The sequence below is a fragment of the Ammospiza caudacuta genome, chromosome 23 (genome assembly GCF_027887145.1).
Source record: "Ammospiza caudacuta isolate bAmmCau1 chromosome 23, bAmmCau1.pri, whole genome shotgun sequence".
NCBI classification, from domain to species: domain Eukaryota; kingdom Metazoa; phylum Chordata; class Aves; order Passeriformes; family Passerellidae; genus Ammospiza; species Ammospiza caudacuta.
The window spans coordinates 4,998,401-5,017,724 of NC_080615.1; the positions used below are offsets into that span (position 1 = coordinate 4,998,401).

General features: G+C 46.5%; 1 protein-coding gene across 2 annotated transcripts in view; it reads right to left on the reverse strand.

Annotated features, from left to right (window-relative positions):
• Nucleotides 1-19,137, reverse strand: part of NCAPD3 (non-SMC condensin II complex subunit D3) — a 40,640-nt gene extending 21,503 nt beyond the window's left edge. Inside the window, exons 1-16 of one of the 2 annotated variants that reach the window (XM_058819074.1) lie at nt 19,070-19,137; nt 18,218-18,372; nt 17,438-17,600; nt 16,457-16,632; nt 16,192-16,365; nt 15,627-15,688; nt 15,199-15,286; nt 12,714-12,847; nt 11,960-12,032; nt 11,536-11,658; nt 11,139-11,391; nt 9,863-9,925; nt 9,601-9,684; nt 6,780-6,853; nt 4,584-4,718; nt 1,694-1,914 (exon numbers count right to left, since the gene is read on the reverse strand). In XM_058819074.1, the coding sequence (XP_058675057.1) occupies nt 1,694-1,914; nt 4,584-4,718; nt 6,780-6,853; nt 9,601-9,684; nt 9,863-9,925; nt 11,139-11,391; nt 11,536-11,658; nt 11,960-12,032; nt 12,714-12,847; nt 15,199-15,286; nt 15,627-15,688; nt 16,192-16,365; nt 16,457-16,632; nt 17,438-17,600; nt 18,218-18,372; nt 19,070-19,130 (2,039 nt within the window). In that variant the 5' untranslated portion in view covers nt 19,131-19,137. Of the gene's footprint in view, nt 1-1,693; nt 1,915-4,583; nt 4,719-6,779; nt 6,854-9,600; nt 9,685-9,841; nt 9,926-11,138; nt 11,392-11,535; nt 11,659-11,959; nt 12,033-12,713; nt 12,848-15,198; nt 15,287-15,626; nt 15,689-16,191; nt 16,366-16,456; nt 16,633-17,437; nt 17,601-18,217; nt 18,373-19,069 lie in introns of both variants that reach the window. The other variant, XM_058819073.1, reaches the window with a different exon arrangement.
• Between the last annotated feature and the right edge of the window lie 187 nt (nt 19,138-19,324).

Genomic DNA, 19,324 nt, shown 5'->3' on the forward strand with positions numbered 1-19,324 from the left:
GGGCAGTAACACAGAAGGTCCAACTGGTCCCATGACACATCAGGAAATGATAATTTCAGCAATTTGTAACCAAGAATTTCCAGCAGCTGTTGTTTAATACCCAGAATCATAATGATGCCTCAGGTTTACCTTTTCTATTTTTCACATTCTGTGCTGCTTCAGTGTGTGGGTCTGGGTTCACATCAGGGGATGCTGAGCTCTGTGCACAGAGCAGGGAGACAAAACAATTCCTGCTCCAGCTGGGCACCAAGGACAATCATACAAATCTCATGCCCAAGAACATGAGCAATGGTGAATTTAAGAGAGAAAAACAAGCAGGGTGGGACTGCCTGGGCTAAAGCTGGAATGGGACAATGAACTGCAAGGTGCAAATGGAGCAGAACTGATCCCAGGGAGAGACCCCGGGAGCGCTCGTGCATTTTGGGGCCATTTTGGGTCATCTTGGGTTCATTTTGGGACCATTTTGGTTCATCTTGGGTGCAGCCCTGGCTGGGCTCTTGTGCTGCCCAAGGTGGATCCATTGAGGCCTCTTAATAAATCCCTGCTTTATTCTTTAACTCTGTCCAGTCTCTGTTTCACTTCAGCCTTCACAAGTCATCAATAGAATGCCCTTAATTGGAAAGGACCTTGAAGATCATCTCATTCCACCCCCTGCCATGGATAAGGGCACCTTTCCCTAGCCTGGGGTGCTCAGAGCCCCATCCAGCCTGGCCCTGAGCACTGCCAGGGATGGAGGCACAGCAGAGTCATGTCAGGCATCACAGCCTGCTCGTTTTCCTGCACAACCCTCATTATCTACTCCACACTGGCAGAGCTGTGAGATTTCTCAAGCTGCAAGGTCCTGCAGGGTCAGGAGGAAGAAGCTGCCAGGAATGTGCAAACCCTGTTAGAAAATGGCCCAAATTAGAACAGTGACAGTTCCCCACACTGGCACGGCAGCACCACCAGTGCCTCAGCTGCTATTTCTGAGCTATTATGCCCTGTTGACTAATAAACATACAGCTGTCTTTAATCAATGTTGTGTCCTTGTCATGCTGTGTGTCATCCCATTTCTCCCTCTCCTTCCCACGGCAGGCAGGATAATTCGATTTGTCACAAGACAAGTAACATATTGTACATAAGAATTAATACAAGGTGATGTTCTTGCTTTATATATCCTCTCTCACTTCTGTCAGAGGAACACCTCCATCTGACTTAAATATTCATGTGCTATCAGTGCATCCAGCATGGGATGGAACAGTGAGCATTTCAGTCCAGGGAGAGAGCACAGGTAACAGGAGCAGCAGGTGGAAACACCTGACACATAAGCTGAACTTTTCTTGTCCATGCTCAACAGCCCTGTCCTGGGAGCTGGCAGGGCAACACAAGCACCTCCATGTGGTGGTTTCCATCCCCAGAATGATACTGAGGGTTCCAAGCAGGGAATTTGAGCAGTTTCAAAGAAAAATTTGGTTTCTTGTTATTGCACAGCAGACAGCACGTGCATTTTAACAGCGTGTGTGTGTGAGCTGTGGTACCTCACAGGGAATGAGAACACAAACTCAGACTCTTATCTTAGTCCTCAGTCAATAGGTAATTTCCTTCTGTAAAGGAAAAGTTGTGTATTCTAATGGGATTAAAAATAGAAAAACTCCCAAACTTCTGGGTTTTATCCCTGAATATTAACATAGGTAGGGGAGGGAAATGCTTTTACCTGAGCTCCTGGCTTTCTGAAGACAACAGGGAGAGCAGATCCCACGCCAGCTCCTGCTTCTCATCACCACTCCTGGATTTATGGTAAGGTTTAATGTGCTGCAGCAGGAGCTGATCAAGGCAATCCAAGGCCTTTTCTTGGACAGAGCTTTCTGCATCCATCACCACAGGCACCACTCCGTTCAACCAGGCCTTCTGCACCAGGACATTGCTGTGCTGGGACTGAGAGAAACAAATTTCTAAATCATTATGGGACCCCAAATGCATGGTTAAGAGCAGCAAAGGCCTCCAGGCTCAGCTACAAACTTTGAAACTTGAATTTTAATCAAGCCCAGCAGTGTGGCAGCAGGTGGGACAGGGAAACTCAGCATCACAAGGTCTTTAATCATCTCTATGATAAATACCTGGTGTTTCTGCTAAAGAACTGCAACACTTTGTTTTGAGACTCTATAAAGAATTATAACAGGTTTGCAATAAGGCTGTACAGCAGATGATTTAGCACTAAAAAAAAAGAGCTTTGCTTAATATAAACCCTGTGCTCCAAGCCTGAGTTACAAACCCCCTGTGAATAAATAGAAAAGAAAGAAAAATATAGCATTGCTATCATCCACACATTACATCTGAAAGTGATTCAGGGTTTTTTTTAACTTGAGAAGGCCAGCAACATAAACATTTTCTTCATGACACATAAATCAACAGCCAGAAAAATCAGTGTTTCCAACAGTTGGAAGCACTCTGCATAAATCACAAGTAGGTATCAGAGTGAGTCATGACTTCCGAGTCAAAAGGTAATGAAAAGAATTAGAGCAGCCTAAAATGCAGCTCCCGGAGTGAATAACTGATTGGTGAGGTCCCTCCTGCTCTCCCCCCTCCCAGGTGTGGCAGAATTCCCATTCCCCTTGATGCCTTAGGATTTCAGCTTTTCTATTTTTCAAATCCCATGCTGCTTTAGAGTATAACTCTCAACTCCATACAGAGCATCACCTCCTGTTCACTCACACAGAACAATCCCTCCAGGGCTCTAACTCAGGGACACCTCACTGTCTCAGGGCCCAAAAAGTACAAACAAAAATTGGGGGAGGAGCAAACTGGGGGTAAATTACTTCATTAGCTGAAGGTGTAATTGGAGAATTAACCCCTGATGTGTAAATGGGTCAAACTTATAAAAGTAAATGGACCAAACTTATTATTGGAATCAAGGGGCGACTCCTGTAAGAAATGATGAAGAGAAGTCCATTGATATCAGAAGGCTAATTAATCATACTTTATACTTTATTATACTATATTATTATTAATTATACTTTATTACACTATATTATTCTATACTATATTGCACTATATTACATCTAAACCGAATCTGAACAAAGCACTCAGCTGCCTAGAATCTCACACTTGGCCCTGACAGGCCAAGGAAACAAAACCCCATCACTCTGGGTAAACAATCTCCAAACTGCTTTCTACTTTTGCACAAACAAATTAAATAAGAATTGTTTTGATCATTCTTTTCCCTGCTTCTCTCAGGCTCAGAGAATGTGAATCCCACAACTTTTAACTGTGTGAAAAACTCGTGACCATTGTCCAGCTTGGGTATAGCCTCTGGGAGGCTTTGACTGCCCAAGGTGCAGCTATTGAAGGTCTTTAATTATCCTGGATTGTCAAGCAAATTGTATTCTATTTTACTTTATTTATTTATTCTATTTTATTTTATTCTATTCTGTTATTCTATTGTATTCTAAATAGAATTGTGTTCTATTTGCCGTTTGTACGGCAGCTGTCTTCTGTTCAGTGGGCAGTTTTCCTTATCTCTTCCACACACACTCCTCCCTCTGGGGGACATCTGCTGATAAGAGGCCATTGAATGTCAGTACATGGCTGATAAGAACTACAGCATCACATTGGGAGATGTGAGCCCAGAGGGAGGAGCCAAGCATTCCTACGCGGATATAATCTGGAGATTTCAAACATTCCTACCCGGATATAATCTGAGATTCTGGAACACCAGCCAAGCATTCCTGCCTGGATATAATCTGGAGATTCTGGAACACCAGCACGGCTTCTCCACTGGATTCCCCAGAGGAACAGCAGCTGCCTCTTCCCCTGGATCTTCAGGGGAGGAAGAGACTGCACCTTTCTCCAGGATCCCTGCTCCAGCAGAACCAGCCCTGACACTGCAGGAGGGCTGAGCCACAATTCCCATGGGACTGCTGCCAACAGCCTGACCCACAGGGTGTCAGGTTGGGTTCTGACTCTGGCAGTGTTGTTCTAATTTACTGCATTGTTTATTTTATCCTTTTATTTTCCTCCCTATTAAAGAACTGTTATTTCCTGCTCACGTATTTTTTGCCTGAGAGCCCCTTAATTTCAAATTTATAAAATTCGGAGAGAGGGAGTTCACATTTCTTCCATTTCAGGGGAGGCTCCTGCCTTCCTTAGCAGGCACCTGTCTTTCCAAACCAAGACATAATATAAATACCCATTTAACTGTAGTGGGATAGAATATAAGAAAATAAAGTTAGTGTAGAAAACAATCTTACCCCTAAGGAGTTGCAGCTGGGTTAATTATCAAAGATTAGGAACAGGCCTGACTTTAACAGTAACTAATGAGAAGAAGAGTGCTATAAAAGAGTGGGTTGGTTGAGAAGGGAACTGGAGTCAGTTGGCTGCTTTGTGAAGAAGAAAAAGTCAGTGCTCTGAGGAGCTGCCCATGAGAAAGACCAGGAAGGTGTGAAACCTTTGTGATAAGGAGACAACAGTATGGAACCCAATAATATGAGGAACTGCCCACAAGAAACACCAAGAATATATGAAACTTTTGTGATAAGTAGACAACAGCATGGCACCCCTGCAGTAAGATGACAACATTTAATCGTGTTCCCCTTGCCCAGGCTCACCAGGAGCAGCTCAGTGATGGAGTGCAGCGCCTGCTTCCGCACGGACACGGCGGGGTCCCGGCAGCGCTCCCGCAGCACACCCAGCTCCTCGGCCGTGCAGGGCACCATGCCCTGCCTTAGGAGGCTCACAAACACCTGCCAGGCAAACAGCAGCACTGAGATGCGTTACGGTGTGGTGTGATGTCAGTTTTCCCAGTCCTTTCCCCTCCTTGATCCCTGCCCCACACTGTCTGTCAGTCCTGGAATTGCAGAAGAGCCTTGAGTGATTGGCAGATCCAAAGGATGCCCTCTACCCCTGGGGGACATTAGGCCATCCAGGTGTCCTTTGTCCCTTTGTCCCTCCCCTCCTGTCCCTGCTTGGTGGCTCCCTGCCCCTTCCCTGCCCCTCTCCTGGGGTTCAAAGGAGCAGCAACCACGGGTTCAGGGAGTTCTGTTGGAGCTGGTGCTGCATTCAGAGGCCTGTGGGCCAGAATAAAGCTCTGCATCCAAACCCTCCATCAGAACCGACTCCTTTCCTTCACCATCGCCTTAAAGCTTCTCTGGCAGAGGGAAACCTGAGGAGCAGCCCCTGTTATGGGGGGAAGCTCCATCCCAGCACCACCAGAGCTCCTGCAGGCCTGGACTTGTCCCCACGGGCCCAGCTGCAGCACCCAGCCAGCCCAAAGTGTCTGTGGGGTGAAACACCACACACCCAGGCAGCCCAAAGTGTCTGTGGGGTGAACACACCACTGTTGTCCCCTTTTGGTCAAGCAGCAAGGGCCAGACAAGCCCAGGTACGTCCCATCTGGCTATATTGGTATTTAATTCCAATAGAGCTGCATTTCAAAGCTCCCACGAAGGGTTCCCATCTACATTTACAGCTGCAAGATGTTTGGTTGGGTTTTGGAGCAGAGCTCAATAAAAAGGGGTTTGAGTTCCATTCTGGTGTTGCCATTTGCATTGATAATCACAAACTGCATGGGCTTTACTTGTGGAACTTTCTCGGGGGCAGCTTAAAAACAGGTGGTCAAAAAAACCCCTTGTCCTTCCCCAATGCTTTGCAGCCTTCAAAATCTTTTCATTAATTATGATAGGAACATCTTAACCAGATAGAATTACTGAATGCAACAGGCATCTCATTGCACTTGCCTTGATATTTGGAACAATTTTAAGGAGGGTAATTGGGACTCCAAACCCAACTGATCCTACCTAGACCCCAGCTGTCCTGTTTAGGCTAGAAGTTGTTATTTCACAAGAATGCAGTCACCATGAACTTCTTTCTTTGTCCCCAAATCCCATCCCATTTTGGACCCACCATTTAGGTTCAGCTGGGCTGGGCACACCAGGCGCACTGGGTGGCAAAGCAGAAATACAATTTACCCCCCACCAACGGCAGCCAGAGATTCATCACACCCAGAGTGAAGCACATTAACAATTCATGAGTGCTGGGCACAGCCAGAGATGGAAAATGAATCACAAAACATCATTCCAGTCATTGCTGCTCTGGAACAGCAGCTGGAGAGGGAGGGTGTCACAATTTCCCCTTGAAAGTAACGTGCCTCTCGTATGAGCCACTGTTCTTACTTCATAATAAGCAAGAGGGATTTATTTTTATTCTTAATCAGAAAGCATTAAAACATGAATTGCAAAGCCCTGACTGGGAAGCTCAAATCAGTGTGTGAATTGAGGGGGAAGAGCTGGGGTGAAGAGGACTAACAGAGGAAGGCAGTCAGCAGCAGACACCTCTTTTTTAAAACAAGGAAATTTCCATTGAAGCATCTCTCTTTAAAAGCTAATGACTTCATTAAAGAAATGAGCAGCAAGGAAAGCAGCACAGAGCTCAGAAAGAGGCTGGATATAACCTAATCCCTTGGCTAACAAGGTCAAAACAAACTAAGCAGCTAATATGCTTCAGTTTATGAGGAAGTCTCTTAATTGAAATGCCTATTGACATTTGACAAGAGCCTCTCCTCGCAAATGATGGAATAACAGAATGCCAGCAAGGGTACTAGAGAAATTTCCATCATTATGCCTGCGTTATTTACTTATCAGGAGCTAGTAAACAAGATCCTAAATGCCTCTAAGGCACTCTGCAGGGAGAGCAGGAAGCTACAAGTGGGCAAAGTGACAGAGTTCGCAGCAAAGCTGTGGCCTAATTAATTATTAACAATTTTGGGTAATCACTGGGAGCAGGGAAGGATGCAAACCTCACCCTACCTGCAGGGCAGATTTCCTCACGTTGGTTTTCTCATCTCCAGCTCTCATCCTCAGCATGGCCATGACTTCTTTTCCTATCCAAAATGAAGATAAAATGGAATTACCCCCACGAACAGCATTAGTTGGAACAACACAACCCCAGGATGGTTTGGTTGGAAGGGACCTTAAATCTCATCTTGTTCCACTCCTGCCATGGACAGGGACCTTCCACTGTCCCAGATGCTCAGAGCCCCATCCAGCCTGGCCTTGGGCACTGCCAGGGATCCAGGGGCAGCCCCAGCTGCTCTGGGCACCCTGTGCCAGTGGCTCACCACCCTTAAGCAGCACAAACTCAGTAAAACAGCAAAAACAATCCCCCAAAACTTTCACAAGGACTGGACAATTAAAACCACCCAAAAAAATCCAGAATGAGGCATAAGCCAGAAGAAAAAACAAACCCAAACCATTTCCCCGCTTCGCTCACTTGAAAACTCATCTTAATATATCACAAAAGAAAATGATGGAACAAATTACTTGAGAGACATACAGCAAAAAAAGAAAAAAGGTGAATCTGCAATTTCTGACCTTTTCATTTGTCTACACAAAAGATGTGAGGCTACCTTCAGAGCTCAGCAGATGGGTCAGGCACAGTCTGTGGCTCAGGTGACCCTGGTACCTGTGGGAAGAGCTCCCTGGGCAGAGCTCAGACAAAAGGAGCCAGCACAGAGCCAGGGGAGGCTCTCCAGAGCTCTCAACACCCACAGCCTCCTGGGAGTTCTGCCTCAGAGCTGCACACAGCACCAATGTATGAACTGCTGAGTGCTACAGAGGGAAAATGACTCCGTTTGTGAACTCCTCGAGGCTGCAGAATTGAACCAGCAGCTGCAAAGCACCTCCTCAGAGTCTGCAAGGAAGCCAGAACACATCTCTCTTCCCTGGGTGTCACGTTAGGGCTCAAATTTCACCCTGTACAGCCATATTCATACTTATTTCTGCATGTTGGCAAGGAAAAATACATCATCGAGGCAAGAAGTTATTAAATGGCACACAACTGAATTCACAGATCAATTATTTCTCACATTTTGAATCACTAGGCTATTAACTGGCCATAAGGACTTCAAGCATTTTATCATGGCTTTTAAGGTTTTTATTTATTGCTGTTTGTCAGATTTCCCAAAGATATGCCAAATTTGGAGATCTGTTACTTAGAGATTCACATGGACATCCATCCTGTTGCCATTAAAAACAGGATTAGTCACAGGGAACTAAGCAAAACTAGCTTAAAAATACATTTTTACCAAAAGGAAGCAAAGGGACTTTGATCTGGGCTTTCTTAATGGGCAGCTAAGTGCAGTTTCCACCCTCCTCCCAAGAGCAGCTGCACAGGAAGAGCACAAAACCTTCCCCACTGCAAGATTTTGCCACTAAAATAATCCAGTCTTGTGAAGGTGACCAAATAATCACACTTTGACATTGATTTTTCTGATGTAGAAAAGAGAGAGGGGGAAAAAAATCAACAAAACAACCAAAATTCCCAAGTTCTAAAGCCTGAGAACTCCTAAAGGAAGGGAATGTTTGATGCTGGTGTGCAGGGGAAATTCTGCAGTGCACAGCTCACCTTGCAGGTTATCCCCACCCTCCTTATCTCTGCCCTTGAGCACTGAGCATGTTCTGACTATCCCTGGCTGAGATTTCTTTCTTTTCTAAGAGAAATGAGCTGTTTGGTCTTCAGAGGAGAGCAAAATTAGCACAGGCACAAGCCAGGCACAGGCATGGGCCAGACAGCTTTGCTAATGCACCTTGACTGCCTCGGAGAGCCCTGCATTCCAGAATCCTCTGGAGCTCCAGACAAGGCTTTATTCATTCCAGCCTTTTCTTAATTTGTTTTGCCAAGTGCCAAGTGTGTGCTCAGCTGGGTATCAGAGACAAACCCAGGCATCCTCTGGCACGAGGAGCCTGCAACTAAACAGGGAATTCACAATACCTTGAGTGGCCTGGAGGACTTGTCTGTCTGAGGGAGCAGATTAAGGAAAATTTATCAACAAAAAGAAGGAGCTTTCAATGGGGGGAGATTGGAGCCTGGCTCCTGGAGATAGGGAGGGAGATCCCATGTGAGGAGCAGCGTGGAACAAAGGCAGCACTGCAGGATGTGAGGCAAGCAGAGAATTGAACTGTCAGCAGTTCAGGGGAGGTGAACAGCAAGAACTGAGAGCGCAGATCCTGGCAGGGGTTGAAAGGTTAGCAAGAAAAGCTTTTCCACACAAGAGGAAAAGAAAAGGAGAGGTTTAAAGGAGGAACATCCCGGCCACAAAAGCCAGCTTGCATGGTGATTTCATGCTATCAACACATTAGAGGCAGCTTGCCATGCTGCATCAGGACATTTTGTGTGACACTCTGCTTTCAGCTTTCAACCTGATGCTGCAGAGAAGCAGATCCTTGCCTACAGAACAGAAAGGTGCTGTGCTTTATACAGCAAAATAGATCAGTTCTTTGTGCACTGGAGCAAGAGATTTAATTACCCTGAAATTCATGGAGCTACAAGTGTTACATTCCACATAAATTACAAATTGGGAAGAATAAATTACCTGCTTCTCAACAAGGGTTGCCACCGCATTAGTACCAACAGACATCTGCATTTCAGGATTAAATGTATTTTTCAGACTTGAGTGGAAATAGTGTTTCTTTATGGCTGGCAATTCCACCCCCTTCATCACCCCAAAGTGTTTTGTAAAAGATTTCTCCACTTCCTTTGAGAAATGGACAATGAATACACTTCAGAAAGTCTGATTTCAATTAAGGCTTTGAATGCTTATCTGGAAAGGCTGCTTTAATTCTGACATACCATCAGGCCCAGCAGTGTCACTGCTGTCTGTCAGCTCCACAGTTCTGAGAGTTGGGAAGGTCCTCAGTGGATGGTTGGACACAGCTGAAAGAAAAGATAAAAGCTGAGGAATAACAAAAGCATATATTCACCTGACAAGAAGATGGTTCAGTGTTAAACAGAGAGCCTCATGCATGCCCTAGGTTTAACAGATACGTGTGTTTTTTAGGAAATGGCATGCCAAGAAAAGCCTGAGACTTACTGGAAGAGAATGACTCTATACCTTCTGCACTGACTGTCACGCTCGCAGTGTTTGTGTTCGCTTCCAACACTGTGCGGACAGAGGCTGCCAAAAAAGAGAAATAAGAAAGGAAATCAAACAAAGTATTTGAATTCTGGATATCCCTGCCATTCCAAATTCCTTTCTAGCCATGGGATGCTGTGTGCAGGCTCTGAGTTGTGCCATCTGGCCTTCAGCACACCTGGGGGAGCTCGGCATGCCAGTCACGAATAGAACAAATTAGCAGAAGCAAAAGGCAACTCAAGATTTAATCAGCTGTCAGGCAAGAATGAACTGCTTTTTTTTTTTTTTTTTTTTCCCAATGAGCAATTTTGGGTTGTCTGTAAACATCCTTCAAAGGGACCTCACAGAGGAATCTCTTTAGAACTGATACAGGAGGATAAATCTCTCCCAAATATAAGGCTTCATAAGGAACAAGGCTCATTGTAAGAGTTTAAATGAGGGATGTGGGACTCCAGGTGGCTCTCCAAAATGCAGTTTATTCCATCCAAGACATTCCAGCAGTCCAGAGTTGTGGGTGACAGAGCTGTGCCCACAGCTGTCAGCCCCAGCTGCAGGCAGGCCTGGAGACCCTTAGTTTAGGTTACAGTGCATTCTATACTTTGGTTTTGGTTACAATGCATTCTATACTTTTCTTTGCTGAGCATCTTAATGCAGTAGAACCCATCTACACCTTAACTATTATCTATAGCCCATCATAACTACTGTAATTACCATATTCATGTTACTGTTCTCCAATCACTAAAAGTCAGTACATTACAGTTTAAGCTAGAAGTTGTTTTTCAGTTTTCTTGCAGTGGAAAATTCTGAGACCTTTTTTCTATTTGCAACATCAGCAGGCTTGTTTGCCTGTGCTATCTTTCTGCTTAGTAAAAACATCTTCTTGTTTAGATTGAGTTTATCTTTTGCTCTAAGCCATAAAAGCCCCTTCTAACTAACACACCCTTTGCCTCCTTGGTTATCCAGTAAGACTGGCTCAGCAATTCTTTTCTTCTATATCAAAACTTGCTTCCATCTCTATTCCTTCATCAGACTCCACATTTAAAAATCTTTCTGCTAAACATACGTATCTGTGAGACTTTCTTGTCAAACTTTCATCCTTCCCAACAGCTCATGAATTACTGCTCATTATGGCACAGCACGTAAGGACTCTGCTTAGTGCCAGTTTTTAAGTTCCTGACAACTCCTACCTCCCAGCAATTATCCCCTTGAAAGTTCAAGAACGATTTTCATTACCTCATGTGCCCACAGTACTCACAGCTCTGTAGTAAGTCCTGAATGCTCTCCAAGGTGGCAGCAGCTTTCATCTCGAGACAATGGGCGAGGCTGCTGAGAGCTTTGCTCCGGACCACGGGGGCTTTGTCTGAGCACCGGCCAAACACCATGACCTGCACTAAAAACGTGTGCTTTAACAAACTCTGCTGATCCTGGGACAAGGAGCTGCCTGGGCTCCTCTCTGGCAGCTCCAACAAAGCCAAGGCTACATCAAGAGCAAACACTCTGTAGGAAACCTGCAGGAAGAAAAAAGCACACGAGGCGCTCTGTTAATGGAAGTGAACACAGGGTTTTCTTGCCTCTGGGTACCAGCAGTGACAGAGCTATTCAGGGCTGAGATTGAACCCTTCATCTCCAAAGCATCAAGGAAATGCACTTACTTTGGTGAGTGAGTATTTATAAAGCCAAGCAATGAATTCAGCAAACTCTGCACAGGGGAGTTTGTCCAGCAGGGTTGCCAGGGCCTGGGCAGCGTAGGTGCGATAATCAGCCTTGTCTGGGACCTGAAAGAAAATTTAATTAAAACCTGAAAGACACAAGGGCACCCTGTGATTCTTCACTGCTCTGCTCTGGATGCCAGAAAGGCATTTCAGGGCTTAAGAGAAGTGGTTTTTTATTTAATGAGCTGATACATTCACATTCAACAACAGCGAGAATCATCACAGCTTCCTCAGTCACTACTTCACCATCACACGTTTTCACTCCTTAGAAAAGATTGTGAAAACTGATTTCCTAAAGTATTAATGATGTTCCAATGTATCCTCATGAGTTCTCCAGCCCAAGAAGCAGCAGAGCTTGGCATACCTTGGTACAGATATGTTGGAGCAGGATTCGCAGAACAGGATAAACAGCTTCCTTCAGCTCCTCCACCAGAGAACTGCACAGGGGAGAGAGAGAGAGGGAAGCAGATTTTAACAGAGCTGGTTTATAGCAGAGGAAAAGTCAAGGACATTCCTTTTGGAATGCATTTGAAAAGTCAGGAAAAGTGGCCATGATTCTGCAATCATGAGTACAGCAAGATATGACCAGAGAACCATCCTTGCTTCCCACATTAACCTGGCTTTGCAGGCAAAAAATAATTTCTTCCCATACTTTTCTAACAAGGAGAAGGGTAACATGAAAAGCTTCTTTGTTCTTAATCTACTTTTATATGTTGTCTGGGGATCTGTGCACAAACTACACTTCCAACAACATGGATCCCCAAAAGAGGGAATAAACACAGGCAAAACACATCATTAAGCAGGAAAGAGCAGGAACTACAGAGGAATGAACTCCATGTTAATCTTTCATTTCCTTCACAATTCTCTGTAGTTAAACACAAGACTTGAAAAACTGACACAAAGCAAAATACAGAAAATAGGTCCTTTCTACAGCACCTTTTCTTCCCCCTCCGCCAGCAGGCTGGGTAAATTCCCATTCCAGACATTTTAATTAAGCCTCATTTGCACAAACAACTTCAAAGCCAGTGGCAGTTTGTCTCATCCCTTTATCACCTCAACAGCAAAGCAAAGGCATGCCAGAAGAAAGGAGCAGCCATGCTCAGAGCTCTGAGTGTCACCTGATGAATTTCACAGCCTGGTTCCTGGCGCTGGTCACAGCTGATGTGATGGGAAGGGCCTCACGCCTGGAGCCCCCAGTGCTCTCCACCATCAGAATCACGCTGAGGAGCCGCTGGAACACACACCTGAGGGTCTGCAAAGAAACACACACACCTGAGGGTCTGCAAAGAAACACACACATGGAAGGGGCTGCAAGGAAACACACATCTAAGGGTCTGCAAAGAAACACACATATGGAAGGGGCTGCAAAGAAACACACATGGAAGGGTCTTCAAGGAAACACACACACCTAAGGGTGTGCAAAGAAACACACATGGAAGGGGCTACAAAGAAACACACACATGGAAGGGTCTGCAAGGAAACACACACATCTAAGGGTCTGCAAGGAAACACACACATCTAAGGGTCTGCAAGGAAACACACACATGGAAGGGGCTGCAAGGAAACACACACATCTAAGGGTCTGCAAGGAAACACACACGTGGAAGGGGCTGCAAAGAAACACACACATGGAAGGGGCTGCAAAGAAACACACACATGGAAGGGGCTGCAAAGAAACACACACATGGAAGGGGCTGCAAAGAAACACACACATGGAAGGGGCTGCAAAGAAACACACACATGGAAGGGGCTGCAAAGGGGTTATTGGCAGGCTCCGTTCCATGGATGGTCTCAGAATCTCTGCTGATTAGAGTGACTCTGACATATCTACAAGCTTCTTTCTTCCCAGCTCAGCAGTCAAAGAAGGAGTCAGGACTTTTCTGTTCTTGTTCTCAAGGTTGTTTATTGTGTTTATCTAAAAAATTCTTTCTCTGACCCACCAAGGTCTGTCTGGCAGGTTGGGTTGAGGCACACTGGTGTTATCTTTTATACTAAAAACTACGTGTACAATATCTACCATAACTTTCCAACATCTATCACCTATGTTAGACAGTGAGCTTCTACTCTAAACCAATCTAAAAGTGCCACCATCACCCAGAACATGGAGGCCAAGAAGAAGAAGGAAAAAGGACAGGGCGCGCCCAAATTCCTCCATCTTGGGACCCTGAGCCCCCATTCTAAAAACCTCAAAAATCTATTTTTCACCCTGTGACAAATTCACTATCATTCTACTTAAACTTTCTTGACTTGTAATTCTTCATATAAAGGTTGGTAATTGTTTTTCCATGGGTCAAGATCAAAGGCACAGGGGTCTTGGGCTCTGTGCCAAGGGCTCTGAGGCCCCCAAGCAAGGGCTCGAGTCCTCCAGGGCAGCCAGAGGAATTTCCTGGGTTCTGACAGATGGGCACTCCAGGGTCAGGAAATAATTCTGAATCAAGCTTAGAACCAACCAGCAGCACAGGTTAAAGCATTACGCCTAGCAGAGAAATCCCAAGAGGACAGTTTCTAAACACATACAATACCTTGTTTAGAACCTGTGATGTTCTAATGCAAGCTCAGCAAGGTCTCAGAAGGGCTTTCTGAAAGCATGAACAGCTGCCCTCCAAACAAAGTCCCCCCTCCATAGTCCCCTGTGGACACTTCTTTTTGCCAGAAGCATTTGGAATTTGAGGAAACTCACTGGGTTTTGCACAGGACATGTCATAAGCTAAATGCAAGTTTTGTACTTGAACTCTTGGAGTTGTCTCCCTTGAATCTTTTTGGGACCACAGCTTGCCTCATGATCCTGACATTCCCTGATAAAGCAGGAGAGGTAGGGAAGATGAGGCAGCTCTGGGAAGGGGAGTGACTGTACCTTGCTGTCACCATAAATGCCAACAGCTCTGCAAAGCTCCTGCTGCACTGAGGAACCAAGGAGGCAGAGACACACGGGCTGCTGGAGCTGGGCTGGCACTCAGGAATAACCAGGCTGGTGTGTTCTCCAGGCTTTCCTGATTAGACAGCTGCTGATCCCCAGGCTGCAGGCTCAGAACCAGCCCAGACTCCCAGACACAGCCTGGGCACACCCAACCTTCAGCAGCCCTCAGGTAAGGGGGAGATGCCTGCTCTGCTTGCCAATTAAACAAATACAGATGGGAGTTTCTGGCAGAACTGGCTGCTCCACCATCCCAGAGTGTTCTGTGAACAAGAACCAGCCCTGCTCAGCCTCACTGAGTGCACAGCCCAGCCCCTCACACGCTGCCAGGCGGTGCTGCAGCTCCATCTAGCAGGGAATCACAACATTCCAGGCAAAGGCAGCCACCTGGAACTCTCCTCTTCAAGGTTCACAGACCCAGTGCCACTGCAGCTCTCCTTTGTTTTCAATTCATTTGCCATAAGAGTCAGCAGAGCACAGAATTCACTGCACACAAGTGCAGCAGCAAATAAGGACTGGGGTGGAAAAAAAATCATCTTTGCTCTGACCCAGCAAAGATGGCACAAAGAGGGAAACTGAAGTGAAAAGTAAAAACCACCCAAGCAAAAAGGACGTGCTGAGAAAGAAAGAAGCAACCACTCCTTTTCCATGCTGCTGTGAGGATGTTAAAGATTCTGTTGAACTTGTACCTTATCCTCTGTGCTGTGGAGAGGGGAGCACAGTAAGTGAAGTCCATAATAGGCCAGCTCGGGAATGTACTTGGCTTTATTAACATCCCTAAGGAAAGAAAGCAAAGAGATGTGTTCACTTCTCATCACAGTAAATGTGACTATTAAAAAATTAAAAGTGTGAAAATGAAAATGTAAAAATGTGACTATTAAAAACTTAGATGTGACTATAAAAAAAATTAAGACTATTAAAAGAGCTCTTTGACTGTGAAACATTCAATATTCACAAGATGCTGTTTGCTGTCAGCATGTGGAACACATTCCAATTATCTTTATAAGAGAATTTGTCACTTTCATTTTTATACAAACAGGACAACGCAAGCACTGAGGGCTTTACTTGTTCAGACCATCATGTAAATATTAAGAAATATTAAGAATTGTTTGCTCACATGGCTGCTGAAAACTGGAACTCGTGGAGCACTGGCTCAAAGCTGGTCATCTCAACAAAGACCTGCAAGGGAAGAGAGCCAAGCTGAGCTCAGTGCCCTGAGGGGAGGCTGTGCAGGGCTCTGGATGGCTGGGGTCACTCCACTGGGTTTAACTTTCAAACATCTCCCTTGAACAGAACAAAAGCAGAGCCCAAAGCCCAGAAGCTCCCCCCAGGAACAAATGGGGGCTGCCCCTGCATCCCTGGAAGTGTCCAAGGCCAGGATGGACAGGGCTTGGAGCAGCCTGGGACAGTGGAAGGTGTCCCTGCCATGGCAGGGGGTGGAACAAGATGAGATTTAAGGTCCCTTCCAACCCAAACCCTTCTGATTCCAGGAACAAAACACTTGCAAGTGTTCAGCAGGAGAGGCAGCCACAGAGCAGCACCCTGCTCCCACATCTCCCTAATTCCCACCAGGGACCAAGTGAAGGAAGGCAGGGCTGCCACCTCTACCATGTGGACTGCTCTGCATCCCCAAAAAGTCTGTGTTAGGGGACATAAGGCTCCTCAAGCGGAATGTTTCTTACCTGCACACAGTTCTGCATGCACTGAGGCTTTTCTTTTAGGGAGAACTTGGGCAGAAGCCTCAGGAAGTTTTTCAAGAGAAGGAAGATGGCATTGCGGACTTGGAGGAGATCTTCTGTTGAGAGGTAAACATTCTCATCATCCTCTTCCTTCTCCTCTTCCAACATCTCTTCCATCTGTATTGGCAGAAAAGAGAAACAGCTTGCCAATAATTTGCTTATTACTAGGGATTTGTTTGTATCTGAAGGGATTGCACAAATATCTTACACTGGAGCTGTCGTTCCTGCTTGGTTTCCCTTTCTTTCTGTTCCTTCTGGCATTGGGCTGAGAGCTTTGAGACTGTCCCTTCTTCCTTTTCTTCATCTCTTGAGGCCAGCATTTTGTCAGGGTGTGAAGACATTTATCAAACATCACTTGGTGGAACACCTGGTTGGCTATGCTGCCTGCTCAGAAAAGACAAACATCAGTCCTGTTCCAGACAAGATACAGAGAGCATCAAACCACCTGGGCATCGTGTCCCACCCCTAGAAGTGTTCAGTGCCAGGCTGGAGCAACCTGGTCTAGTGGAAAGTGTCCCTGCCCATGGAATGAGATGAGCTTTAAGGTCCCTCCGAACCCAAATCAGTTTGTGGTTCTATGATCTCTCCACAGGCGCCCCAGAGCCTAAGAAAGTTCAAGAGAAGAATAAAGAGCTGCCTGAAGTGCACCAGGCTGATGGATCATCAGCAGTGACACATTCCAGCAGCATCACCAGCTGAATGACCCCTTCCAGCTGCACCCTGGACATCAGCAAAACCTCAGGGCTGCTGGAATGCAAAGGGATCCAGCTGTGAACTAACCTGCTGGAAACACTCAGCTGCTGGTCATTCTAGACTGGTATTTCTGTTTGCACAAGCCAACCCATCCAAATGTGCTGCACAATGAAGTGTTCCCTGCTTACAGAGAAGAAACAGGAAGAAGGTCCTGCCTTGACTGTCAAAGCAGAGGGACCTGTGTGGTTCCAGCTCTGTGCACGCTCCTCTGTCACCTTGTCACAGGACACAGACCCGTTCTGGGGCCACCAAACCCCCCTGTGACAGTGTCCAGTGACACTGCTCAGCACTCACACCACGCTCAGCTCGTGAAACCCCTGAGGATTTCAGGGCCATCAAGCCAACACCACCACTTTTTCCACCTGGAATTGTTACAAACCCAACCCTGCCCAACCTGTCCTGTCTCAGGCATGAAGAGGAACATTTCAGGGCTCACCTGGGATCTCCAGCAGCAGCAGGTAGAGCCCAGCTGAGTGCAGAGCAAACACCCTCTGCTGTGCGTTGGCTCTTTTGTGCTGGCCCACGTGCACAAAGTGATGCAGCACGGCCACCAGGGCCTGGTGGGACAGGCTGCTCTCAGCAAACAAGGTCCAGACATTCTAGGGCAAAACAGGAATAGTCAGGAAAGCCATAATAACATGGATGTCCAAAACTAGCCATTATTCAGATTTTAACAGGTGCCACCATGACCAACACCCTATGTACTATAAGCTTTAAAAAGCATTCTAATAAGTATAATACACTGTAATTGTTAATATATATATTTTATTATTATTTATAATATTTTGAGTAATAATTAAATTACTATATTAAAATTAATAATTGTTAAATTATATTGATATTAAAAATCATAATAACACTATGTATACTTAATGTAATATATAGAATATAATATATAGTAATATATAATGTATATCTATAATGATATACATAAAGTATATAATATATAACAATATAATACAGTATGATATAGTATAGTATAATATATAATATGTTATATTATATTATATATTATATGATATATAAAATAGTATAGTATAATATAATATAGTATAATATAATATAATGATCTATTATTAAAATTTGGGAATAGTTTCCTTCTGAAGCATTCCAGCACACAGAGCAAGAACTGTTTGAATAGTTTTTTAATATTTTGCCAATTTCAGATGTGAAAGAGAGCAAGTGGGAGTGGCAGGCTCTGCCCAGGGGATGTCACCTCTCGGCTCTCCTGGTCCCCGGCAGCAAAGGGCGCCAGAGCGCTGTACAGGCGGGTGAAGGTGTCGAGCCCATCGGCCGTGATCTCCTCCGCTATCCAAGGCTCCAGAGGCTCGGTCTCCGTGAAATCCACATCCCACACCGTGTCCACCCACACTGAGAGAAATAAAAATAAAAAGTGTTTATAAGCGCCACGGGTGCGATTTCTCCGAAACACGCGTTTCACCCAAAATAAGGCTCCAAAATAAGCACGGACTGCCGAAATCCAGCGGGACACGGGCGCGCCAAGGGCAGCGCTGTCAGTGCCGGGAGCTGCCGGGGGTCAGCCGCACCCCGGTGACCGGGGAGAGCCAGCGGGACCGGGACCGGGACTGACACCGGGACCGGGACAGAGACTGACACCGAGATTGGGACCAGGACTGGTACAGAGACCCAGACAGGGACCGAAACCGAGGCAGGACCGGGAGGGGAACAGAGACCGCTACCGTAACAGAGTCCGATACCGGGACAGAGAGAACGGGAAAGAGACAGAGAGGGGGACAGAGACCGGGGACCGAAACGGAGGCAGGACTGGGAAGGGGAACAGAGACCGATACCGACACGGAGAGCGGGACACAGAGACAGAACGGGAGAGGAACAGAGACCAGGACCGGAATAGGGACCTCGACGGGGACAGAGAGACTGGAACATAGAGCGAGACCGGGACAGAGAGACCGAGAAACACAGCGACCAAAACCGGAAAAGCGGTCGGCAAACCGGCCCCGGCCCCAATCCTGACCCTGACCCCGACCCCATTCCCAATATCCCTATCCTAACCCCGATGCCGATGCCGATGCCGATGCCGACCCCGCACCTGCGGCCAGCTCCGGCAGCCGCCACCCTCCGAGCGCGCTCCGCAGCCGCTCCGCCGCCATCGCTGCCGCCGCCCGCCTGCCTTCGAACGCGCCAATGGCGAGCGCGGGGCGGCGCGGGCCAATCGCGGCGGGCGCCGCTGCCCCGGAAGGAGCGGGGCGGGCGCGGCCGGGCCGGGCCGGGGCGGAGCTGCGCGGTGCGCGGTGCGCGGTGCGCGGTGCGCGGTGCGCGGTGCGCGGTGCGCGGTGCGCGGTGC